This window comes from Hemibagrus wyckioides, linkage group LG26 (assembly GCF_019097595.1).
Source record: "Hemibagrus wyckioides isolate EC202008001 linkage group LG26, SWU_Hwy_1.0, whole genome shotgun sequence".
NCBI classification, from domain to species: Eukaryota; Metazoa; Chordata; class Actinopteri; order Siluriformes; family Bagridae; genus Hemibagrus; species Hemibagrus wyckioides.
The window spans coordinates 2,013,917-2,037,126 of record NC_080735.1 but is presented as its reverse complement, the minus strand read 5'-3'; the positions used below and the strand labels follow the sequence as shown (position 1 = coordinate 2,037,126).

The 23,210-nt window shown below is 39.0% G+C and overlaps 1 protein-coding gene across 1 annotated transcript in view; it reads left to right on the top strand.

Annotated features, from left to right (window-relative positions):
• Nucleotides 1–1,739: 1,739 nt before the first annotated feature.
• The window catches only part of myo15ab (myosin XVAb), a 76,834-nt gene continuing 55,363 nt past the window's right edge, over nt 1,740–23,210 (top strand). Inside the window, exons 1-17 of the mRNA XM_058381249.1 lie at nt 1,740–7,554; nt 8,179–8,261; nt 8,858–8,921; nt 9,356–9,465; nt 11,073–11,147; nt 11,829–11,919; nt 12,322–12,327; nt 12,407–12,510; nt 12,628–12,691; nt 12,809–12,922; nt 13,940–14,101; nt 14,190–14,297; nt 15,680–15,738; nt 15,879–16,002; nt 16,085–16,180; nt 16,317–16,448; nt 19,779–19,904. Of these exons, the coding sequence (XP_058237232.1) occupies nt 1,750–7,554; nt 8,179–8,261; nt 8,858–8,921; nt 9,356–9,465; nt 11,073–11,147; nt 11,829–11,919; nt 12,322–12,327; nt 12,407–12,510; nt 12,628–12,691; nt 12,809–12,922; nt 13,940–14,101; nt 14,190–14,297; nt 15,680–15,738; nt 15,879–16,002; nt 16,085–16,180; nt 16,317–16,448; nt 19,779–19,904 (7,323 nt within the window). The 5' untranslated portion in view covers nt 1,740–1,749. The remainder of the gene's footprint in view (nt 7,555–8,178; nt 8,262–8,857; nt 8,922–9,355; nt 9,466–11,072; nt 11,148–11,828; nt 11,920–12,321; nt 12,328–12,406; nt 12,511–12,627; nt 12,692–12,808; nt 12,923–13,939; nt 14,102–14,189; nt 14,298–15,679; nt 15,739–15,878; nt 16,003–16,084; nt 16,181–16,316; nt 16,449–19,778; nt 19,905–23,210) is intronic.

Below are 23,210 nucleotides of genomic sequence, written 5' to 3'. Positions count from 1 at the left end.
TTGAGATTTGATTGATATTCATTATTACCCATCATGCTCTGGAATACTCTAAACCTCTTTGATGTATTACTGTAGTGTTCAAAGCAGCTGTATCTGACTAAGGTTTGAGATGTGAATCCATCACCCTCTCTCTCTCTCTCTCTCTCTCTCTCTCTCTCTCTCTCTCTTGCTCTTTCTGTGTCTCTGTGCCTACATTATTCATGTTGGAATGAGACCTGAGCTAAAGTTACATCAAGCCAAGAAGACCTGACAAATTAATGCTCCTTCTGCAGTCCTACATCGGCACAAACACCGACACAGATCCTCTGACACAGTTACTTCACCCCTCGCTAAGTCACTCATGAAAGGTCGAACCGAACCCATCTGGTCAAATCCAGGAACTAGTCATGTCCTGTTCAGGCTCCTTGCAGACAGAGCCTCTGCCTCTCAAGTAATCGATAGAAGAAAAGGATGTGTGGATGAGTGTGAGGAGAGAGGGATATAGAGAACACACTTCGGTAGAGGAACTCGCTTCACACGTGTTTTTGGTCTGTTAAGAAGAACCATGAGGACAGACTTTCCTACAGTTAGAGTGTGAGGTAAGAAAAGTTCTTTAGAAAATGGAGGTTTCATGATCTTTTTTTTAACCCTGCCAGATTTTTGTTAATACTGATTTTCTGTCAATTAAGATTAATTATATTTTATTTGTATAGAGTTTTTAACAATGTGTGTTGTTACAAAACAGCTGTACAGAAGGATATAACTTTAGGAGGGAAATTTCACTTCAATAAATTTATCCATAAGTCAGAGGTAATGAGGAACAAACCCCCTGTGAGGAACCTTCAGAGAAACCAGACTCATCTATCTGGTTTCTCTCCACCGGATTGTTTGATTATAAAATAATTTCTCTTCTTTATCTGTATACTATATGGTAAAAAAGTGCAATTGTGTAACCAGGAAATTCAGTCTGGTTTTAAGATGAAGTCCTATTTGTTGAAGTTATTAAATGGAGGCTTGAGTGCAAAACAGTTCATGGCGATTACAATCCTAAAGCTATCAAAGCAAACATAGTCCTAATCCAATCTTGCAAATCTGTTTGTATCATTGCCATCTTCATGGCTTCATCTTCAAGTCGTACCATCTGCAGTGATCTCAGGTAGCTAAGCTGTTCATGTGGACCATCCTCAGCACCAGCTAAATGTTTTCAAATGATAAATCCGCCCCCTTCACTATTAGAGATACCAACAAACATCCTGCACATTTGATTAAAGTAGACGTGACAGATAATAAAAGACCAAAAGTTTGCTCTGTTACTGCAGGCCTTCTGTAGTATTATTTTATCATCAATGCAAAATCTGACTGGGAGCCAGTGTAGTGTGGCTAAAATAGGTTCTAGTGAGGACTCTAGCTGCTGTGTTCTGGACTAACTGGAGCTTGTTTATGTTCATACTGGAACATCCAGAGAGTAAGGTGTTACAATAATCCAACCTAGAGCTAACAAAAGCATGAAATGGTTTTTCTGAATGATGTAGAAACATTATATTTCTTATCTTACAATATTTCTGAGATGAAATAAGACTAGTCTAATATTCATAACACGTCATACCACATCTCTTGTATAAATGACTGTGCAAAATTCATGAACAAATCCGTTTGTATTCTAGTTGTTAAATGAGGCCCATTGTCATTAAACTTAGTCAAATGTTCCTATAGATAGAATTTTAATTTATCTCTCTTTTCATTAGGCTGCAAAACAGAGAATAAGACAAAATGCCAGGCAAAAAGGGGGACTCCAAGTCAGCGGCGAAAAAAGGAGGGAAAGCAGAGCCAGAAAAAAGCAAAGGCAAAGAGGAAGAAAAAAAAGGGAAGGATGACAAAAAGGGTGCTAAAGATGACCAGAAGGGAGGAAAGGATGATAAGAAAAAAGGAAAAGAAGACCCCAAAGGTAAAGGAAAAGATGATGGAAAGAAAGGAAAGGACAAAGGAAAGGGGGCGAAGGTGGTTAGTGAGTCAGAAGAGGTGTCAGATGCAGAGCCCATTGAGGATGATGAAGAGTTAAGTGAAGAAGAATCAGATGAGGACACACGCAAGCGTGGACATGGAAAGGCTGGTGCTAAAGGCAAAGCGGCAAAGGGAAAGTCCAAATCAAAACACGCTGCATCAGATGAGGAAGAAGATGAAGAAGAAGAAGAGGATGAGGAAGATGAGGAAAATGAAGAAAGTGAAGAAGATAGGAAAGGAAAAAAGAAATCGAAAGACGCACATAAATCCAAATCTAAACCTGAGGCAGAGGGAACAAAGAAAAAGGCAAAAAAGAAGGATGAGGTTCCACCTGAGACTGCACCAGAACCTGCAAAAAAACTATTTGGCTTCCCTGGAATCGGGAAGAGCTCAAAGAAGCGTCTAAAAAGTACATCGAGACTGTTTCTGGGACTTGGCAAACAAAAGAGTTTTGTGGTCAGAAAAAAGAGAAGGAAGTCTGTTTTGAAGAATGCCCCGAGGCTTCTGATGCGCTTCAAAGCCAGTAAGAAAAAGAAAAAAGAGAAGGAACAAAATGACCAGTTGGGACGCAAACCATCCTACATGTTACTGAAAATTGGTGGCAACAAACCAGCAGAGAAGAAATCAGGGCTGTTCAAAGGACTTTTTGGGAAAAAGAATGCAGACGATGGGTCAAATTTTAAAAACCAAAGTCTGATATTGGGTAAAGTTGCTGGAGCAACAAACTGGTTAACTAAAAAGTTCCTCTCCACAAAATTAAAACAGAGACCATTTGACAGAAATCAAGGCCGCTGGGGAAAGTCAAGTAAGAAACGGTTTCCTGGGGGAAGTCGACAAACAAGCATGCGAGGACCTCACGGGCATCACAACTACGCATATGAACATGATTTTGATGACTATGACTATAATAACCAGGGTAGAATGAGAAATGGTGCATTTAACGGACAGTCATTCCAGAGAAACCCAAACTGGTATGAAGATCCTGATGACTTCTATGAAGCGCAGTCACATGATCCAGGCTACTATGAATTTGATGATGAATACTACAACCCACACATGGACATACAGAACGGAGGAGAGTATTATGAAAATGGTATGGGCTTCTATAACACATATTCTGCACAACATCAAATGGGGTACTACCCCGAGGAAATGGAGTACTATGACCAACAGCATCTGATGGATCCATACTACTCTGACAATATGGAATACTATGATGAGAACCAGTATCTAATGGAGGATTGTTATGAACCTTATGAAGATGAAACTGAGTTTTATGACCAAGGTCAGTTTGATTACTATGATGACTCTCAGGAATTCTATGACAATCCATATGGTGAAGTTGGAGTAGCTGATCCATACATGATTCCGTATGCAGCTTATGAAGATCCATATCTCCAGAATTACCAGCTTAATTACAGTGAATCAGTGGTTAACCCATATCTTGAATCTTCCTATGATATGTACCAGCCATATAGTTATACCATGCATGAGGTCATGGAGGGTGATGAGTTTAATGATGTTTCTGTTGAGCCAATGGATCTTCAAGGAGACATGTTCAGAGTTCCCAGGCCTCAAGTAAATCTTTTTGGCAAAGAAAGAATACCAGTTGAATTTCCTCCATTTCCACCACAATACTATCCAGAAGAGATGTCACAGGTTAATTATAAAAATGTACCGTTCATTCCTGATGCACGCATGGATGGTGCTTTTCCTGCACAAGAAATGCTGCATCCAGGGTTACCTCAGGTTCCCACACCAACTGCAATGTTAATTAAGCATGCTAATAGTCCTCAGGGGTTTATAAGCCCTAACGCTCAGTCTCCATATATGTCACCCATGGCCCAAGGTGCTTTCCCCCCCTCACCTACACCAAGCAGGAGGTCCATGGGAATGATGGCTTCCCCTGTACCGAGACCCCTGTCCCCTATGTTAGGACAAGAAAGATTCACAGAGCCGCTAATGGATATGGGGCCTCCCCATCTTCCCATGCAGAAACAAAGCTTTCACGGCTCTCCTCAGCCCTCGATACGGAGAAGACAGAGCCCCTCTCCACAGCCCTCCATACGTGGATTTGGAGTTAGGAATGTGCCTCCACCTCCACTAAGAGGAATGTCATCTCCACATATTCAACGCCCACCTTCCCCATTTGGAGAGAGAAAAGTCAGCCCATCTGCTTCTCCAGCAGCCTTTAGTCATTTCCAGCCTCAGGCTTCATTTGTAGAAGCCAGGTCTTCCCCAATTCCTATGGCTCGGCGAATGCCTAAGCGATCGCCCTCATTCCGCACAGGCCCTCCAGCTGCTGCTCATGGTTCCATCCGCAAGCAAAGCCCACCCCATTCTCCCCGTGCATCAATAAGAAGACCCAGCCCAGTTTCATCCCCAGCAGTAACTCATCGTCCATTCGGTGCCAGGAAGCTTCAAGGTTCCACATCTCCTCCTAGGCAAATAAGTCCTCCAACTTCTCCCCAAATGGGCAGGCGTCCTTTGGGAGGTGTTCAGCAAATGGACTCCAATAGGCCACGCTCCCCATTTGCAGCTAACAGATCATCACCTGCACCTTCACGGAGAAGTTTTGCAGTTGGTTCAGAATCTCCACAGCCTCCTCTGCCACCTGGACAAAGATCACCATCACCAAGCTTCTCCCGTAGATCAACCCGTCTTATGAGAAACCCACCACCTTTTGGATCACCGGGTGGTCAATTGCGAGGAATGGGGCGTCCAAACATTCCCATGGGAACAGTAAAACCCTCATTAGGTCAAATGGGTCGTTTTAGTGCTCCAACCAAAAATATGTCACCATCCAGAGCATCCATACGTAGCAACAGATCGGTCATGGCTCAGGACATCAGAGCTTCCCCAAAGCTTCCAGGTCATCACCCTGGGATGGTCATAATGGGTCAGAGGCACTTCATTCCCCCAGGACAAGCAGGATCCTCACGGAATACACAAAGACCTGTTGGTCTTGGCCGTCCTCTGATGGCCAGGCAGTCTTTGAGGCGAAGACCCCCTTCACCACAACCTTCTCTAAAACATATTGGGCCTATATCACCCCAACCTTCCGTTAGGCATTTTTCTAGGCCATCTTCCCCTCACCCCACTATCAATCGTGGCTCACCATTACCAAAGCGTTCCCCTTCCCCTCGTGCACCACCCATTACTTTTGTATCAAGTCCTTTTCAAAATGTTCAAATGTCAGAAGCATCTTCCTACCCCATTGCAGGAGAATTTGATCAAATGATAAGCATGCCTCAGTCACCCATGATCACCAATGCACTACAAAATCCAAGTATTTCTCATGCCTCTTATAATTCACCCTTTCTGCAACCTGTGCAACCTAATGTCTCTGAAGTCATTGGTATACAGCAGTTTCCTGAACAACCATCTTCACCCCAATTATTAAACGAATTACAAAATCCAAATTTGCTTAACACCATGTATACTTCTGTACCTCAAGTCACACCAGTGTTACATACTGTTCTACAGCAGTCCCCAGAGACACTAGCATCACCTGTTATATCAAATGCTTTGCAAAATTCCCAGGTCACTGGAGCATCTTTCATCTCACCACTGCAAAGACCAGGCTCTGCATTAGCCCCTGTCACACACCTTCCTAGCTCACCATCGATGCAGCCATCAATGCCATCATATGGTCCCGAAACAGTACTTGGACAGAGTCCAGGTCAGGCTGCATCTCCAACACTTTCTAATGCAATTCAAAATCCTTACCTTCATAATGCTTCATACAAAACAGTTCTTCAGATGCCTGCCTCCCCCTACTCACCAGTTGTGTCACAATATGATTACATAGAGGAGCCAGGCCCTGGCCCCCTCCTCACCAATGCTCTACAAAATCCTAATGTCCGAAATGCTACATACCGAACACATTTACAAAGGAGAGGATCAAGATATGCCCCTAGCCCAAGGAGATCACCAGTTCTCTCAAATGCTCTACAAAACCAACAAATCCGGAAAGCTTCTTACCAAACACATATGTCTCATCCAAGTAAAGCCTACGGCTATGTTCCCACGAACGCTTATGCCCAGAGCCCTATTCTGTCAGATGCACTGCACAATCCTCAGGTTCGTGGCGCAACCTACAATCTGCCAGGTGGCACACTGGTACATGGCAATCAAATGGTGGCTCCAGCTACCTCTCCGATGCTTACTAATGCTCTACAAAATCGACAGGTACGGAATGCTTCCTACAGACTTTCCGATGGAACCCTAATAAATGTGGACCCCTACTTACAACAACCCTTGTCTCCAAACATCTCTAATGCCTTAGGTAACACAAACCTCAGATATGCTTCTTATAGACTACCAGATGGAACTATAATCACCACAGACTCCCTTCAACAACAGCAGCAACAACCTTCTTCTCCAAATCTAGCCAGTGCTTTGCAGAATCCAAACCTTAAAAATGCTTCCTACAGACTTCCTCCAGACAATTCACTCATTTCAGAATGCCACCAGAAGCCTGCATCTCCTAATCTGTCCCGTGCACTTAGAAACAATAGCATTCGAAATGCATCCTATAGGCTGCCAGATGGAACCGTTATTTTTACAGAACAACAAGTGGAACCAACTTCTCCAGCCCTGTTAAATGCACTGCAGAACCCAATTATTCGAAATGCATCCTATAGACTAGGTGACGGCACAATTATTTTTCCTGATTATAATCAGTCAAAATCGACCTCCCCAAATTTAGCGAATGCACTTCAGAACACACAGATGAGGAATGCTAGTTACAGATTGCCAGATGGATCTATTATAACCACACAGCTGACTACACCTTCCCCTAATTTGGCAAGTGCTCTGCAGAATCCAAACATGCGTCATGCTTCCTATAGGCTACCTGATGGAAATATAATCAGTGCTAATCCAGTTCACTCACCAAGCCTGTCCAGTGCCCTGAAAAATGCAAACATCAAAAAGGCCTCCTTTAGGCTTCCAGATGAATCAATTTTTTTAAGTTCTAAGCCCACGAGTCCAAACCTGGCAGCGGCCTTGAAAAATGAAAACCTTCGCAAAGCCTCATACAGACTACCGGGCGATTCTCTTATCTCAGCGACTCCTCATACAAGCAATCTGAAACTTTCACAAGCCCTTTTAAACAAAAATCTTCGTAACGCAATGTACCGTTTACCCGATGAATCTGTTCTCAGGCAAGGTTTTGCTGTTTCATCGACACCTCAATTGAGGGATGCTCTAAAAAACACTGGCCTAAAGAACGCCTCCTACCAACTGCCTTCAGCACTATCTACTGTCACAGCGTCCGGATTGATTATTGGGCCGGATGGAAGATATGCAATTGTGACCCCACAAAGAAAAGGTCCTGAAGAACACTGGGCTATGAATGCCAGGGACAGACAAAGTGCAGAGGATGTGTGGGCAGCAGAGAGAGTTTTACCTCATGGAACTGTACAGAATCTTACCAAGTGGTCTATGTACCGGGACGAAAACATGATGGACCACCTTTCTCTACCACCCATTGGTTCTGGATCCAGGGAAGGTGAGGTGCAGTGGGTACCAGATCGGGAGGGGGAGCCCACAGGCCAATGGTATGATAAGGTAACTCAGTTTATTTACTTTTATCTTAATAAATAGTTGGAGCCAAATGTTTTCAGCGGGTTTTCTAGAATTTTATTCATGAAAACTTAAACAGATGATAATGAAACATCTTGTGTTTCTTGAAGCATTCTTGAATTCTCAGCACCTAATAAGCATTTCAGAAATCTGACTAGATTTATAGACGATAAATGTAATACATTTATAACCTGGTATAGTTTTACATGTTGGTAATAATGGAAAGGTCACTGCTGAAAGTCTGTGTGGCTTTGAGCTTGCACAAAAGCTCTGGCCAAGCTTAGCTATCTCCAGCAGGGTTTAGATGGAGACTCTTTGAATACATGGGATGTCAGATGAGATTTACAAGACTGATTATATCCATGCTCAGGTTACCTCATTGACAGCTGCAGTATCTCTGCAGTGAGACGTGGCTCTGGCCGGCATGGTTGCCTCAATGACCCAATTTGTTGAAGAGGCTAACTTTAAAAGGCTAAATAATTTAGGGTTACAATTAATAGAATTGAAATCAGAGTAAAATGTTTTAGGTACAATTTAAAAAAATAATGGTGACATGCTTTAGCACTGGAGAACAGAATCACAATGATATCATTTTTGGTTTGTAAACAGATGTACTCTATACGAAGTCTGCCTACTATGAGCTACCGAGAGAAACGAGAAGCTGATGGACTTGAGGACATGACACAGTTGGAGTAAGAAGATCAAAATAAACATACACTGACCAGGCATAACATTATGACCACCTGGGCAGCCTGACTGGTCTGTGGCTATGTAGCCCCATATGCAACAAACTGCAATGCACCGTGATCCCTTTCTATCAGAACCAGCGTTAACTTCTTCAGAAATTTGATCAACAGTAGCTCGTCTGTTGGATCGGATCATCCATTAATGAGCCTCAACCATCCATGACCCTGTCACCAGTTCACCACTGTTCCTTCCTTGGAGCAGTTTGATAGATACTGACCACTGCAGACCGGGAACACCCCACAAGAGCTGCAGTTTTGGAGATGCTCTGATCCAGTGGTCTAGCCATCACAATTTGGCTCTTTTGGTCTATTTTTCCTGCTTCTAACATCAACTTTGAGGACAAAATGTTCCTAATATGTCCCACCCACTAACAGGTGCCATGATGAGGAGATCATTAGTCTTATTCACCTGGCACTGCTCACAGTGTTATGCCTGATCGCTGTATATCCAAATGCACAGAGAAATATTTTGGAAAATTATTTATTTGATAAAATGACATTAAAATTTATGATTGAAATTTATGATTCTGCTTCCCCCATAGGGAATTAACAGAAGCGGCTGTTTTAATGAACGTGAACACTCGCTTTGAACGGGAGCTCATCTACGTGAGTTAACATGCTGTAGCAAATGACATTAAAAATTCTGGATTCTGATTGGTTGGAAGTTTGATAAAATTATCATAAACTATTACTGTGGTGCAGTTGCAAATCAGTGGTTTTTATTAACATGCTCGATCTAATATATTGTCGTTCCATAGTCGCTGAGATGATGTTATGGAGACATTTATAGTTGATGGGATCGTTTAATCGAATAAAACACTGTGGGACCTCCTTTTATAGAAAATAAAGTAAATAACTTTGACATTGGTTAATATTAACTCCTCTTCACTGCACCCTATTCTTGATAACTTTCCAACAGCAGCATGCCAAAGAGTTTTAGAATGTACTAATAAATTAAATTAAATATGGTCATTGTAATATAATAATAATACCTTTATGGTACTGCTAAGCTTTTTTCCACTTTCTTCCATTGTTCCTAGACTTATATCGGCTGCATTCTGCTGTCGGTGAATCCATACAAGTTATTGAACATCTATGGAACAGACATGGTCCTGCAGTATAACGGCCACGGCTTAGGTGAAAACCCACCGTGAGTGTAAACCTCGAACCCGCAGCTTCATCTACACAAACCTGCCACTAAAATACTCTGCTGCGTAAATCCTACTGTAGCATCCCCGGCATCATTAACATGTACTGTAGTTTACAGTGACAGTATAGATGCTTTTTTTTTTCAGGTTTGATGGGAAAAGTTCATTTGTTCTGTGTTGTCTACTCCAGGGAAAAGTAGCTAACAAAAGCTAGCTAACAAATCACTAGATACTGTCATAATAATGTAACATGTATAGAGATGTGGTAGCTCAGTGGTTAAGGTGTTGGACTACTGAACAAGGCCCTTGCTTTCTTAGTTGTAAAAACATTAGATGAATGTAAGTTGATCTGGATAAGGGTTTCCACCAAATGCTGAAAAGGTATTCATTGAATCCTTGTGATAATTGCATAGTCAGGAACAACAGTGAACAGTGATTGGTCAGTTTGAATAATGGTGTACAGTGATTGGTCAGATTGAACAACAGTGATTAGTCAGTGGGAACAGTGTGGAAACAGTGGAAGAAATGGTGATCTTTGATTGGTTGTGAACCTGCTGCCTCAGCAGCTGTGTGTGATCTTGAGAGGTGTCTCGAGTGCAGGACAGTCACTAACATCTGCACTAAAACCTCTTCCTGAAACACTTAAAGTACACTATATTGGCAAAAATTTTGGGACACCCCTCCAAATTATTGAATTCAGGGGTTGGGCTCGGCCCCTTAGTTCCAGTGAAAGGAAATTAACTTAATACTTAATGCTTCAGTATACCAACATGAGTGTGGTTACGGGAATTTTTGACCATTCCTCTAGAAGAAACGCATTTGTGAGGTCAGGCACTGATGTTGGACGAGAAGGTCTGGCTCTAAGGTAGGCCAGGATCTTCATCATCCCAAAGATCTTCTATGGACGTCAGGACTCTGTGCAGGCCAGTCAAGTTCCTACACACCAAACTCACTCATCCATGTCTTTATGGACCTTGCTTTGGTCACTGGTGTGCAGTCATGTTGGAACAGGAAGGGGTCATCCCCAAACTGTTCCCACAAACAGCATAAAACTGTCCAAAATGTCTTGGCATTAAGAGTTCCTTTCACTGGAACTAAGGGGCCGAGCCCAACCCCTGAAAAAGAACTCAATGATTTGGAGTGGTGTCCCAAAACTTTTGGCAGTAGCTCTTATTATACATTTTAATTAAAAAAAAACTGATTTCTTGATCACTTGATGCCAACTCATGCCAGGATTGTTAAAGGGGTCGAGTGTGTGTGTGTGTGTGTGTGTGTGTGTGTGAAAGAGAGAGAGAGAGAGAGAGATAGACAGAGAGAGAGAGAGAGAGAGACAGTAACCATCTCATATTCCTTTAACCTGCTGTCTTGTTACTAGCTGAAAAGATGGACACATGTTGTAACGTGAGAATAATCCAGAGATTGTCTTGCTGTGTGTTAGTGTGTTAGTGTGTTGTTTAAAGATAGAGTGACATCAGTGCTAGAAATGATACCTGCTGCATTCCAGGTTACTTACATCTGAGTGTCTCTAATAATTTAACAGAACAAGAACAGTGTTTGAGGAAGTTCAATGTCAAAAAATTCTGACTTGTTTGTTTGTGTTTGTTTCTAGTCACCTTTTTGCAATTTCAAACCTTGCCTACACAACAATGATGGACGTCAAGCAGAACCAGTGCATTATCATCAGGTTAGCTGTAAGCGTGTGTGTGTGTGTGTGTGTGTGTGTGTGTGTGTGAGAGAGAGAGAGAGAGAGAGAGAGGGAGAGAGAGAGCATGCTTTTATGTTTAAGCTTTGTTTAAAAAATGCCATTTAAAGTCCATATAAATACATAAATACACCAATCAGGCATAACATTATGACCACCTGCCTAATGTCATGTTGGTCACTGCCAAAACAATGAGCCTTGACCGCCCATGACCCTGGCGCTGGTTCAACACTGTTCCTTCCTTGGACCACTTTTGATAGATACTGACCGGGAACACCCCACAAGAGCTGCAGTTTTGGAGATGCTCTGATCCAGTGGTCTAGCCATCACAATTTGGCCCTTTTGGTCAAACTCACTCAAATCCTTACACTTGTCCATTTTTCCTGCTTCTAACATCAACTTTGAGGACAAAATGTTCACTTGCTGCCTAATATATCCCACCCACTAACAGGGGCCATGATGAGGAGATACTCAGTCTTATTCACTTCACCGGTCAGTGGTCATAATGTTATGGCTGATCAGTATATAGGATTCTTCTGCACAGAGGAGATGCGTCTTGTAATAAACCAGTGTTTATTCATGTTGTTATATACTTCAGCAAGTTGTACTTGTACTAAACCCCTGTTAGATATATTTGCAGTGTTTATTCTGTTGATGTTTCAGTGGAGAAAGCGGGTCAGGAAAAACCGAAGCCACCAAACTGGTCTTGAGATACCTGACTGCCATCCACCACGAGCGAAACGTAACACAGCAGGTAGAGCTTTAGTAAATGGATGTTCCACAACAAATAAAAAGTGTTGTTGTGAGAAATGAAACATTCCTTTATCCAGGGCAAATTACATTTAAGTCATTTATATATCTGAGGGTTAAGAGTGTTGCTCAGGGGCCCAGCAGGGGCAGCTTTAGTGGAGCTGGGATACAAACTCACAACCTTCTGATCAACCTTCTGATCTTCTGACCAACATCTGAGCTAACACTTCATGGCTTCTCTATTTCGAATCAGGCCTCATCACACCACCTCGTCTTTGATTATTTTCCCATGATAACGTTCCCCTATGTGTGTATAGAACTGTACTGAGTGTGTGTGTGTGTGTTCCTGTTCTAATCAACATCATCCTGTCTGTTTGTCGTTGTCCCTCATGCCCTGCCCTCACAGATTGAGGTAAGATTGTATTTTCACATATACATATTGCCTTGTGAATGGAATCCGAGCTAACTAGAGCAAAATGCTCCAACACCAGATCCTGGAAGCGACTCCCCTGCTGGAATCTTTTGGGAATGCCAAAACGGTGCGGAACGACAACTCCAGTCGCTTCGGGAAGTTTGTCGAGATCTTTCTGGAGGAGTGAGTCACTGTGCCGATGTTCACGTTAGTGTGTGTGTGTGTGTGAGAGAGAGAGAGACTGTGTGTGTGTGGACTATGCTATTAAACACTGGAATTTTTTTTCCTGCCATGTTACAGAGGAGTGATTAGCGGTGCCATAACTTCACAGTATCTACTGGAGAAGTCCAGGATTGTGTTTCAGGTGTGAGACACTAATCATTTTTATTTTGTTTTAAAACATGCTTTAAGTGCCGGTAATATTCCTGGATCTGTGTGTGTGTGTGTGTGTGTTTGTGTTTGTGTGTGTGTGTGTGTGTAGGCAAAAAATGAAAGGAACTACCACATTTTTTACGAGATGTTGGCCGGGCTTCCAGTTCACCAGAAACAAGTCTTCTACCTTCAGGAAGCTGAAACCTACTACTACCTGAACCAGGTAATAAACACCTATACACTGTGCATAAGTACAAGCAAGGGTGTGTGAAGAAAACAACATAACACAAGCGCAATTCTACATATATATATATAAATTCAGTAAAAATGGAGTCAGTCGAGAAACAACCAAGAGGCCAACATGATGCTACCACCAGCATGCTTCAATGTTTGGATCTTGTAGCACAATGTTGGTCTCCTCAGACCAGAGAAATTTTTTCTACAGGTTCAAACTGAATTTCATGTTCTCTATAACCCTCTTTAATATTTTGACGAATCTGTTTTTGAGTAATACAGTAGAACCTCAGGGAACAAATGTCCCCATGTACGTACAAATCAGGTTATGTTAAAAAAATCTGTCTAAAATTTGCTCCTATGTACGACCATTTTTCGGAGTACATCCCAAACCGCCGCTATCAGGTAAACAAAAGACTCGAGTGCGTCACCTAGCATCAGTTTTGATCAGTCTTCGGTCATGAGTGTAACTGTGCGTAGTTGTTTTTTTCATATTATTTTATAATATAATATAATTCCAGCATGGTCCCTAAGAAATTACAGAGTGGTAGTGATAGTGGGAAGATTGTGATAAAGAAAATAACCATCGGACTTAAGAAGGAAATTATTGACAAGCGTGAAGGTGGTGTTTTTGTATAATTAAGACTTTGGTTCATATTTTGTGCTAGAAAAACCATAAGAAATAAAAAGTTATGTATGGTTTGTAGTGATAGGGAACGAATTCATTCCATTTACATGTATTCTTATGGGAAAAAATAAATCGGGTTGCGACCAGAATTTTGGAACGAATTACGTTCGTACTCCGAGGTTCTACTGTATATTTGTACACATTTTATAAGAAACGGATCTTATCTATAAAAGTTTCCAAAAGACAATCAATGTTATTTTTTTATGCAAATTATGTTGTAGTTACACATCGTTTCTTTACATTAAACTTCTATAATAATTAACAGTAGGAATGAACAGGTTGTGAATATGAAGCTGATTAACGTCACTGATACATCAGGGTGGTGACTGTGCGATCGAGGGGAAGGACGACGGCGAGGACTTCAGGCGGATACACAGTGCCATGGACATTCTCCACTTCAGCCCTGAGGACCAGAGCAGTGTCTTCCGAGTGCTTTCGTCCATCCTTCACCTGGGCAACATCTTCTTCCACAGACTCGAGGTAGCACACACATGCACCTCACTTTCCAGCGCCATAAACCGCATCCCTGTTTTTACCTGAAGCTTTTTTATCTCTTTCTCAGACTGAGCTGCAAGAAGCGACCGGAGTCGTAAGCGCTCAGGAGATCCGCGTGGTGGCTGACCTGCTTCAGATTTCTCCAGAAGGACTGCAGAAGGCCATCACCTATAAAGTGACGGTGAGTTACGATAGATACGTCCATGCTCATTCGAATACTAAAATGTGTGTATTTGCTGTTCATTACGGTTTCCTGTAAGGAGACATACAAGTGAATCATACAGAGATCTCCGCAAATCAACAGAGACTGAAAGAATATAACTGCGAGTGAGTGAAAGAGAAAGAGATGTAAAGTGTTAGAACATCTTGAGATCGGAGCTGGTTGCCAAACAGGCTCTGGAGGATACGCTTAATTACTGTAGGGCTTGAGTTACGGAAACCCTGTAACCGGATCAGGGCTTCGCTCACTGGCCTTCAGGCTCATTCTCAGGAGACTGTCAGGAAACGGTGTTACGTCATGGTGTGACGATGAAGTCAGCCCTCGTTAAAGTCTTATTACGTGTTCATGAGAAACTTAGTGGCGTGTAACCGAGTGGAACGTCTCACTAACTCTAGTCCACTGGAGTCTGGCTGCATTAAAAGTCTGGCTGTGTTTATTCTTAGTCGTTGTTTTGTACTTCTTTTATTTAACACGAAATTATAAACGATATAATCAGCATAACAGATTGAATGCAGAGTAGAATCTTAGATGTGTTTCTAAACTCCATAACAGGCAGAGATCACAGAGAAACCGTGCAATAGCGCCAGCTCAGCCACTGCAGCAAATCAGCTAACAAACATACACACTAACCTTCCCTGATTTTACAGGGCGCCATTACTTATGTCCTCATTGAACAGCCAGTCTTGTTCGTCTTAACTCGTCAGTGAAATCTGTAGGTAAAAATCTATCATTTGCTTGAATGCTACTGTGAATGATTTGCTAATAAATTACGATGAAATTGAAGGCCATGAGGATGTTAACAGAGTTAGTGTTCAATCCAGCATCCTCAAAATCATACACGTGTCATGAGATCGTTCGTGTCATCACCCAGAAGTCAAGAGTAACCCAACCCCATGCTTTTAACTAATTAGCTCGGTTTAACGTTAGCTCTTCAACATTATTCGTTACAATCAGAGTCAAGCCTTTTTTCATGCCTTACAGTTGGGTTACAGTAGGAGGTGTTCAGCGGTAATTCTACACAACTCCACTTTCTCCTCAGGCCTCGGAATGTGCTGTGATCCCTGTTTTAGCCCTGTGTGTGTATGTTTATGTGAGTGTCATGCTGAGCATCTTGCTCTTTTAATAAATAACGCCGCTATCCGCGGGCTACGGGCTCGAGTTTACGGCTTTATCAGGTTGAAATCGACTATCACCTAACACCAGATCGGTTCCACCTGCTCCGTGTGTGTGTGTGTGTGTCACCCTTGATTCTTAAGGTTCTTGTTCTAATTCCTAATTATACTTCACTATCAGTTGCAGCAGAGGAATTACTTTTATATAGATTGTTTTTTGCTTTCTTACAGGAAGCCATGAAGGAGAAAATATACACTCCTCTCACCGTAGAGAGTGCTGTGGATGCCAGGTATACTCCAAAACACACACAGATTCACCTACGGCTTAGTAGTTTCCATAGCAACAGCTACCATGTCCCTGTATGTTCTCTTATGAATGATTTATTAGATACGTCTCCTTATTATTCTGCTTATTTTTTCGACTTTATAGAGATGCCGTTGCCAAGATCCTCTACTCCCTGCTCTTTCACTGGTTAACCGAGCGAATCAACAGCCGTGTTTACCCGAGAAACGAGGCTCTGTCCATATCTATCCTGGACATCTATGGATTCGAGGTGTGTGTGTGATCACATGACACGGCACAAACCTCACTCCTTCACCTGGAAATATTTCAGATGTTCTCATTTGTGTTTTTAGGAGTTAGCATTTAACAGTTTCGAACAGCTCTGCATCAACTATGCTAACGAGGCGCTTCAGTTCTTCTTCACGAAAATCATTCTGAAGCAGGAACAGGTGAGTCTCAGAACATCATGAACATCATGGACTCATTAGACATTTATAAGTCTGGGATGTCATTTGGGTTAAAAATTGATGGAACAACGACATCTCCTTCAGCAAAATTGAACACACTTCTACGAACTTCTGGTAGGAGGAGTACCTCCGAGAGCAAATCAGCTGGAAGGAAGTGCCCTTCACGGACAACAAGGCGTGCATAGACCTCATCGCTGCTAAGCCTCATGGGATACTCCGCATTCTCGATGACCAGAGCTGCTTTCCTCAGGTAACCATGTGCTAAAAACTCACAATTTACTATTAGATACATAATTAATACTCAATTGACCATTCAAAAGCATCTGTATATATATCATCAGTCTCAGGAACAGGAAGCTGTGAGACCAGATTAACATGCGTGTGTGTGTGATGGAGTCCGTGAGTGTAGTGTGATTTGGGCCTGAGCAGAGGGGGAGGGGTAAATAGTTTTTATTTTCTTTTTGTTTTTATTTCAATTCAGTTTTATTTGTATAGACCTTTAAACAATGGACATTGTCTCAATGCAGCTTTACAGAACATAAGAAATATAGTACAAAAGACTTCTATTTAAAATTATTTTTTTATTAATCTCTAATCCCTAATGAGAAGCCTGAGGAGACTTTGGTGAGGAAAAACTCCCTTAGATGGTAAGAGGAAGAAACCATGAGAGGAACTAAAAGGGAACCTTATCCTCATCTGGGTGATACTGGAGAGTGGGATTATAAATCATTATAAACACCGAGAGTGGGATTATAAATCATTATAATCACTGAGAGTGGGATTATAAATCATTATAAACACAGAGAGTGGGATTATAAATCATTATAAACACCGAGAGTGGGATTATAAATCATTATAAACACAGAGAGTGGGATTATAAATCATTATAAACACAGAGAGTGGGATTATAAATCATTATAAACACAGAGAGTGGGATTATAAATCATTATAAACACAGAGAGTGGGATTATAAATCATTATAAACACAGAGAGTGGGATTATAAATCATTATAAACACTGAGAGTGGGATTATAAATCATTATAAACACAGAGAGTGGGATTATAAATCATTATAAACACTGAGAGTGGGATTATAAATCATTATAAACACCGAGAGTGGGATTATAAATCATTATAAACACCGAGAGTGGGATTATAAATCATTATAAACAGAGAGAGTGGGATTATAAATCATTATAAATACAGAGAGTGGGATTATAAATCATTATAAACACAGAGAGTGGGATTATAAATCATTATAAACACAGAGAGTGGGATTATAAATCATTATAAAGACACTGAGAGTGGGATTATAAATCATTATAAACACAGAGAGTGGGATTATAAATCATTATAAACACTGAGAGTGGGATTATAAATCATTATAAATACAGAGAGTGGGATTATAAATCATTATAAACACCGAGAGTGGGATTATAAATCATTATAAACAGAGAGAGTGGGATTATAAATCATTATAAATACAGAGAGTGGGATTATAAATCATTATAAACACAGAGAGTGGGATTATAAATCATTATAAACACAGAGAGTGGGATTATAAATCATTATAAAGACACTGAGAGTGGGATTATAAATCATTATAAACACTGAGAGTGGGATTATAAATCATTATAAACACAGAGTGGGATTATAAATCATTATAAACACCGAGAGTTGGATTATAAATCATTATAAACACCGAGAGTGGGATTATAAATCATTATAAACACTGAGAGTGGGATTATAAATCATTATAAACACAGAGAGTGGGATTATAAATCATTATAAACACAGAGAGTGGGATTATAAATCATTATAAACACTGAGAGTGGGATTATAAATCATTATAAACACCGAGAGTGGGATTATAAATCATTATAAACACAGAGAGTGGGATTATAAATCATTATAAACACAGAGAGTGGGATTATAAATCATTATAAACACAGAGAGTGGGATTATAAATCATTATAAACACCGAGAGTGGGATTATAAATCATTATAAACACAGAGAGTGGGATTATAAATCATTATAAACACAGAGTGGGATTATAAATCATTATAAAGACACTGAGAGTGGGATTATAAATCATTATAAACACTGAGAGTGGGATTACAAATCATTATAAACACAGAGAGTGGGATTATAAATCATTATAAACACTGAGAGTGGGATTATAAATCATTATAAACACAGAGAGTGGGATTATAAATCATTATAAACACAGAGTGGGATTATAAATCATTATAAACACAGAGAGTGGGATTATAAATCATTATAAACACAGAGAGTGGGATTATAAATCATTATAAACACAGAGAGTGGGATTATAAATCATTATAAACACAGAGAGTGGGATTATAAATCATTATAAACACAGAGAGTGGGATTATAAATCATTATAAAGACACTGAGAGTGGGATTATAAATCATTATAAACACTGAGAGTGGGATTACAAATCATTATAAACACAGAGAGTGGGATTATAAATCATTATAAACACTGAGAGTGGGATTATAAATCATTATAAACACAGAGAGTGGGATTATAAATCATTATAAACACAGAGTGGGATTATAAATCATTATAAACACAGAGAGTGGGATTATAAATCATTATAAACACAGAGAGTGGGATTATAAATCATTATAAACACAGAGAGTGGGATTATAAATCATTATAAACACAGAGAGTGGGATTATAAATCATTATAAACACTGAGAGTGGGATTATAAATCATTATAAACACTGAGAGTGGGATTATAAATCATTATAAACACAGAGAGTGGGATTATAAATCATTATAAACACCGAGAGTGGGATTATAAATCATTATAAACACCGAGAGTGGGATTATAAATCATTATAAACACAGAGAGTGGGATTATAAATCATTATAAACACTGAGAGTGGGATTATAAATCATTATAAACACTGAGAGTGGGATTATAAATCATTATAAACACAGAGAGTGGGATTATAAATCATTATAAACACAGAGAGTGGGATTATAAATCATTATAAACACCGAGAGTGGGATTATAAATCATTATAAACACAGAGAGTCGGATTATAAATCATTATAAACACCAAGAGTGGGATTATAAATCATTATAAACACCGAGAGTGGGATTATAAATCATTATAAACACCGAGAGTGGGATTATAAATCATTATAAACACCGAGAGTGGGATTATAAATCATTATAAACACCGAGAGTGGGATTATAAATCATTATAAACACCGAGAGTGGGATTATAAATCATTATAAACACCAAGAGTGGGATTATAAATCATTATAAACACCGAGAGTGGGATTATAAATCATTATAAACACCAAGAGTGGGATTATAAATCATTATAAACACTGAGAGTGGGATTATAAATCATTATAAACACAGGAGAGCAGCTCATAAATGATTTCATCATCCTTCGTTCCTTCCAGCTTCATCAGCAGCTCCTCCATGCTGAAGGCTCCAGATGTTGAGTGATGAGTGATGAGTGATGGAGATACAGTATTGTGTAGAATGTTGATTATTGGTCAGTGACCTCATTAGATTTCTGTATGCTCCAGGCCACTGACCACACCTTCCTTCAGAAGTGCCACTATCATCACGGAGAAAATCCACTGTACTCCAGGCCAAAGATGCCACTGCCAGAGTTCACCATCAAACACTACGCAGGACGCGTGACTTATCAGGTGCAGACCACTCTCTAACTCTAAACTCTAACTCTAATCTCTAACTCTAATCTCTAACTCTAAACTCTAACTCTAAACTGTAAACTCTAACTCTAATCTCTAACTCTAAACTCTAACTCTAAACTGTAAACTCTAACTCTAATCTCTAACTCTAACTCTAAACTGTAAACTCTAACTCTAATCTCTAACTCTAAACTCTAAACTGTAAACTCTAACTCTAATCTCTAACTCTAAACTCTAACTCTAATCTCTAACTCTAAACTCTAACTCTAATCTCTAACTCTAAACTGTAAACTCTAACTCTAATCTCTAACTCTAAACTCTAACTCTAAACTGTAAACTCTAACTCTAATCTCTAACTCTAAACTCTAACTCTAAACTGTAAACTCTAACTCTAATCTCTAACTCTAAACTCTAACTCTAAACTGTAAACTCTGACTCTAAACTGTAACTCTAAACTGTAAACTCTAACTCTAAACTGTAAACTCTAACTCTAATCTCTAACTCTAAACTCTAACTCTAAACTGTAAACTCTAACTCTAATCTCTAACTCTAAACTGTAAACTCTAACTCTAATCTCTAACTCTAAACTCTAAACTCTAACTCTAAACTGTAAACTCTGACTCTAAACTGTAACTCTAAACTGTAAACTCTAACTCTAAATTGTAAACTCTAACTCTAATCTCTAACTCTAAACTCTAACTCTAAACTGTAAACTCTAACTCTAATCTCTAACTCTAATCTCTAACTCTAAACTCTAACTCTAAACTGTAAACTCTAACTCTAATCTCTAACTCTAAACTCTAAATTGTAAACTCTAACTCTAATCTCTAACTCTAAACTCTAACTATAAACTGTAAACTCTAACTCTAAACTGTAACTCTAAACTGTAACTCTAAACTCTAACTCTAAACTTTAAACTCTAACTCTAAACTCTAAATAACTCTAAACTCTAACTCTAAACTGTAAACTCTAACTCTAAACTCTATCTCTAACTCTAAACTCTAACTCTAAACTGTAAACTCTAAACTCTAACTCTAAATTGTAAACTCTAACTCTAAACTCTAAACTGTAATCTCTAACTCTAAACTCTAACTCTAAACTGTAAACTCTAAATTGTAAACTCTAACTCTAAACTGTAAACTCTAAACTGTAATCTCTAACTCTAAACTCTAACTCTAAACTGTAAACTCTAACTCTAAACTGTAAACTCTAGCTCTAAACTGTAAACTCTAACTCTAATCTCTAACTCTAAACTCTAACTCTAAACTGTAAACTCTAACTCTAATCTCTAACTCTAAACTCTAACTCTAAACTGTAAACTCTGACTCTAAACTGTAACTCTAAACTGTAAACTCTAACTCTAAATTGTAAACTCTAACTCTAATCCCTAACTCTAAACTCTAACTCTAAACTGTAAACTCTAACTCTAATCTCTAACTCTAACTCTAAACTGTAAACTCTAACTCTAATCTCTAACTCTAAACTCTAACTCTAAACTGTAAACTCTAACTCTAATCTCTAACTCTAAACTCTAACTCTAAACTGTAAACTCTGACTCTAAACTGTAACTCTAAACTGTAAACTCTAACTCTAAATTGTAAACTCTAACTCTAATCTCTAACTCTAACTCTAAACTGTAAACTCTAACTCTAATCTCTAACTCTAAACTCTAACTCTAAACTGTAAACTCTAACTCTAATCTCTAACTCTAAACTCTAACTCTAAACTGTAAACTCTAACTCTAATCTCTAACTCTAAACTCTAACTCTAAACTGTAAACTCTGACTCTAAACTGTAACTCTAAACTGTAAACTCTAACTCTAAATTGTAAACTCTAAATCTAATCTCTAACTCTAAACTCTAACTCTAAACTGTAAACTCTAACTCTAATCTCTAAACTCTAACTCTAAACTGTAAACTCTGACTCTAAACTGTAACTCTAAACTGTAAACTCTAACTCTAAATTGTAAACTCTAAACTGTAAACTCTAACTCTAAACTGTAACTCTAAACTGTAAACTCTAACTCTAAACTGTAACTCTAAACTGTAACTCTAAACTCTAACTCTAAACTTTAAACTCTAACTCTAAACTCTAACTAACTCTAAACTCTAACTCTAAACTGTAAACTCTAACTCTAAACTCTATCTCTAACTCTAAACTCTAACTCTAAACTGTAAACTCTAAACTCTAACTCTAAATTGTAAACTCTAACTCTAAACTCTAAACTGTAATCTCTAAATTGTAAACTCTAACTCTAAACTGTAAACTCTAAACTGTAATCTCTAACTCTAAACTCTAACTCTAAACTGTAAACTCTAACTCTAAACTGTAAACTCTAACTCTAAACTGTAAACTCTAGCTCTAAACTGTAAACTCTAACTCTAAACTGTAATCTCTAACTCTAAACTCTAACTCTAAACTGTAAACTCTAGCTCTAAACTGTAAACTCTAACTCTAAACTGTAATCTCTAACTCTAAACTCTAACTCTAAACTGTAAACTCTAACTCTAAACTGTAAATTCTAAACTGTAAACTCTAGCTCTAAACTGTAAACTCTAACTCTAAACTGTAATCTCTAACTCTAAACTCTAACTCTAAACTGTAAACTCTAACTCTAAACTGTAAATTCTAAACTGTAAACTCTAACTCTAAACTGTAAACTCTAACTCTAAACTGTAAATTCTAAACTGTAAACTCTAACTCTAAACTGTAAACTCTAAACTCTAACTCTAAACTGTAAACTCTAACTCTAAACTGTAAACTCTAACTGTAAACTCTAAACTGTAAACTCTAAACTGTAAACTCTAACTCTAAACTCTAAACTGCAAACTCTAAACTCTAACTCTAAACTGTAAACTCTAACTCTAAACTCTAACTCTAAACTGTAAACTCTAACTCTAAACTGTAACACTAAACTGTAAACTCTGACTCTAAACTGTAACTCTAAACTCTAACTCTAAACTCTAACTCTAAACTTTAAACTCTAACTCTAAACTCTAACTAACTCTAAATTCTAACTCTAAACTGTAAACTCTAAATCTAAACTGTAAACTGTAAACTCTAACTCTAAACTGTAAACTCTAAACTGTAAACTGTAAACTCTAACTCTAAACTGTAAACTCTAACTCTAAACGGTAAACTCTAAACTCTAACTCTAAACTGTAAACTGTAACTCTAAACTGTAAACTCTAAACTCTAAACTCTAAACTCTAACTCTAAACTGTAAACTCTAACTCTAAACTGTAAACTCTAAACTGTAAACTCTAACTCTAAACTCTAAACTCTAAACTGTAAACTCTAAA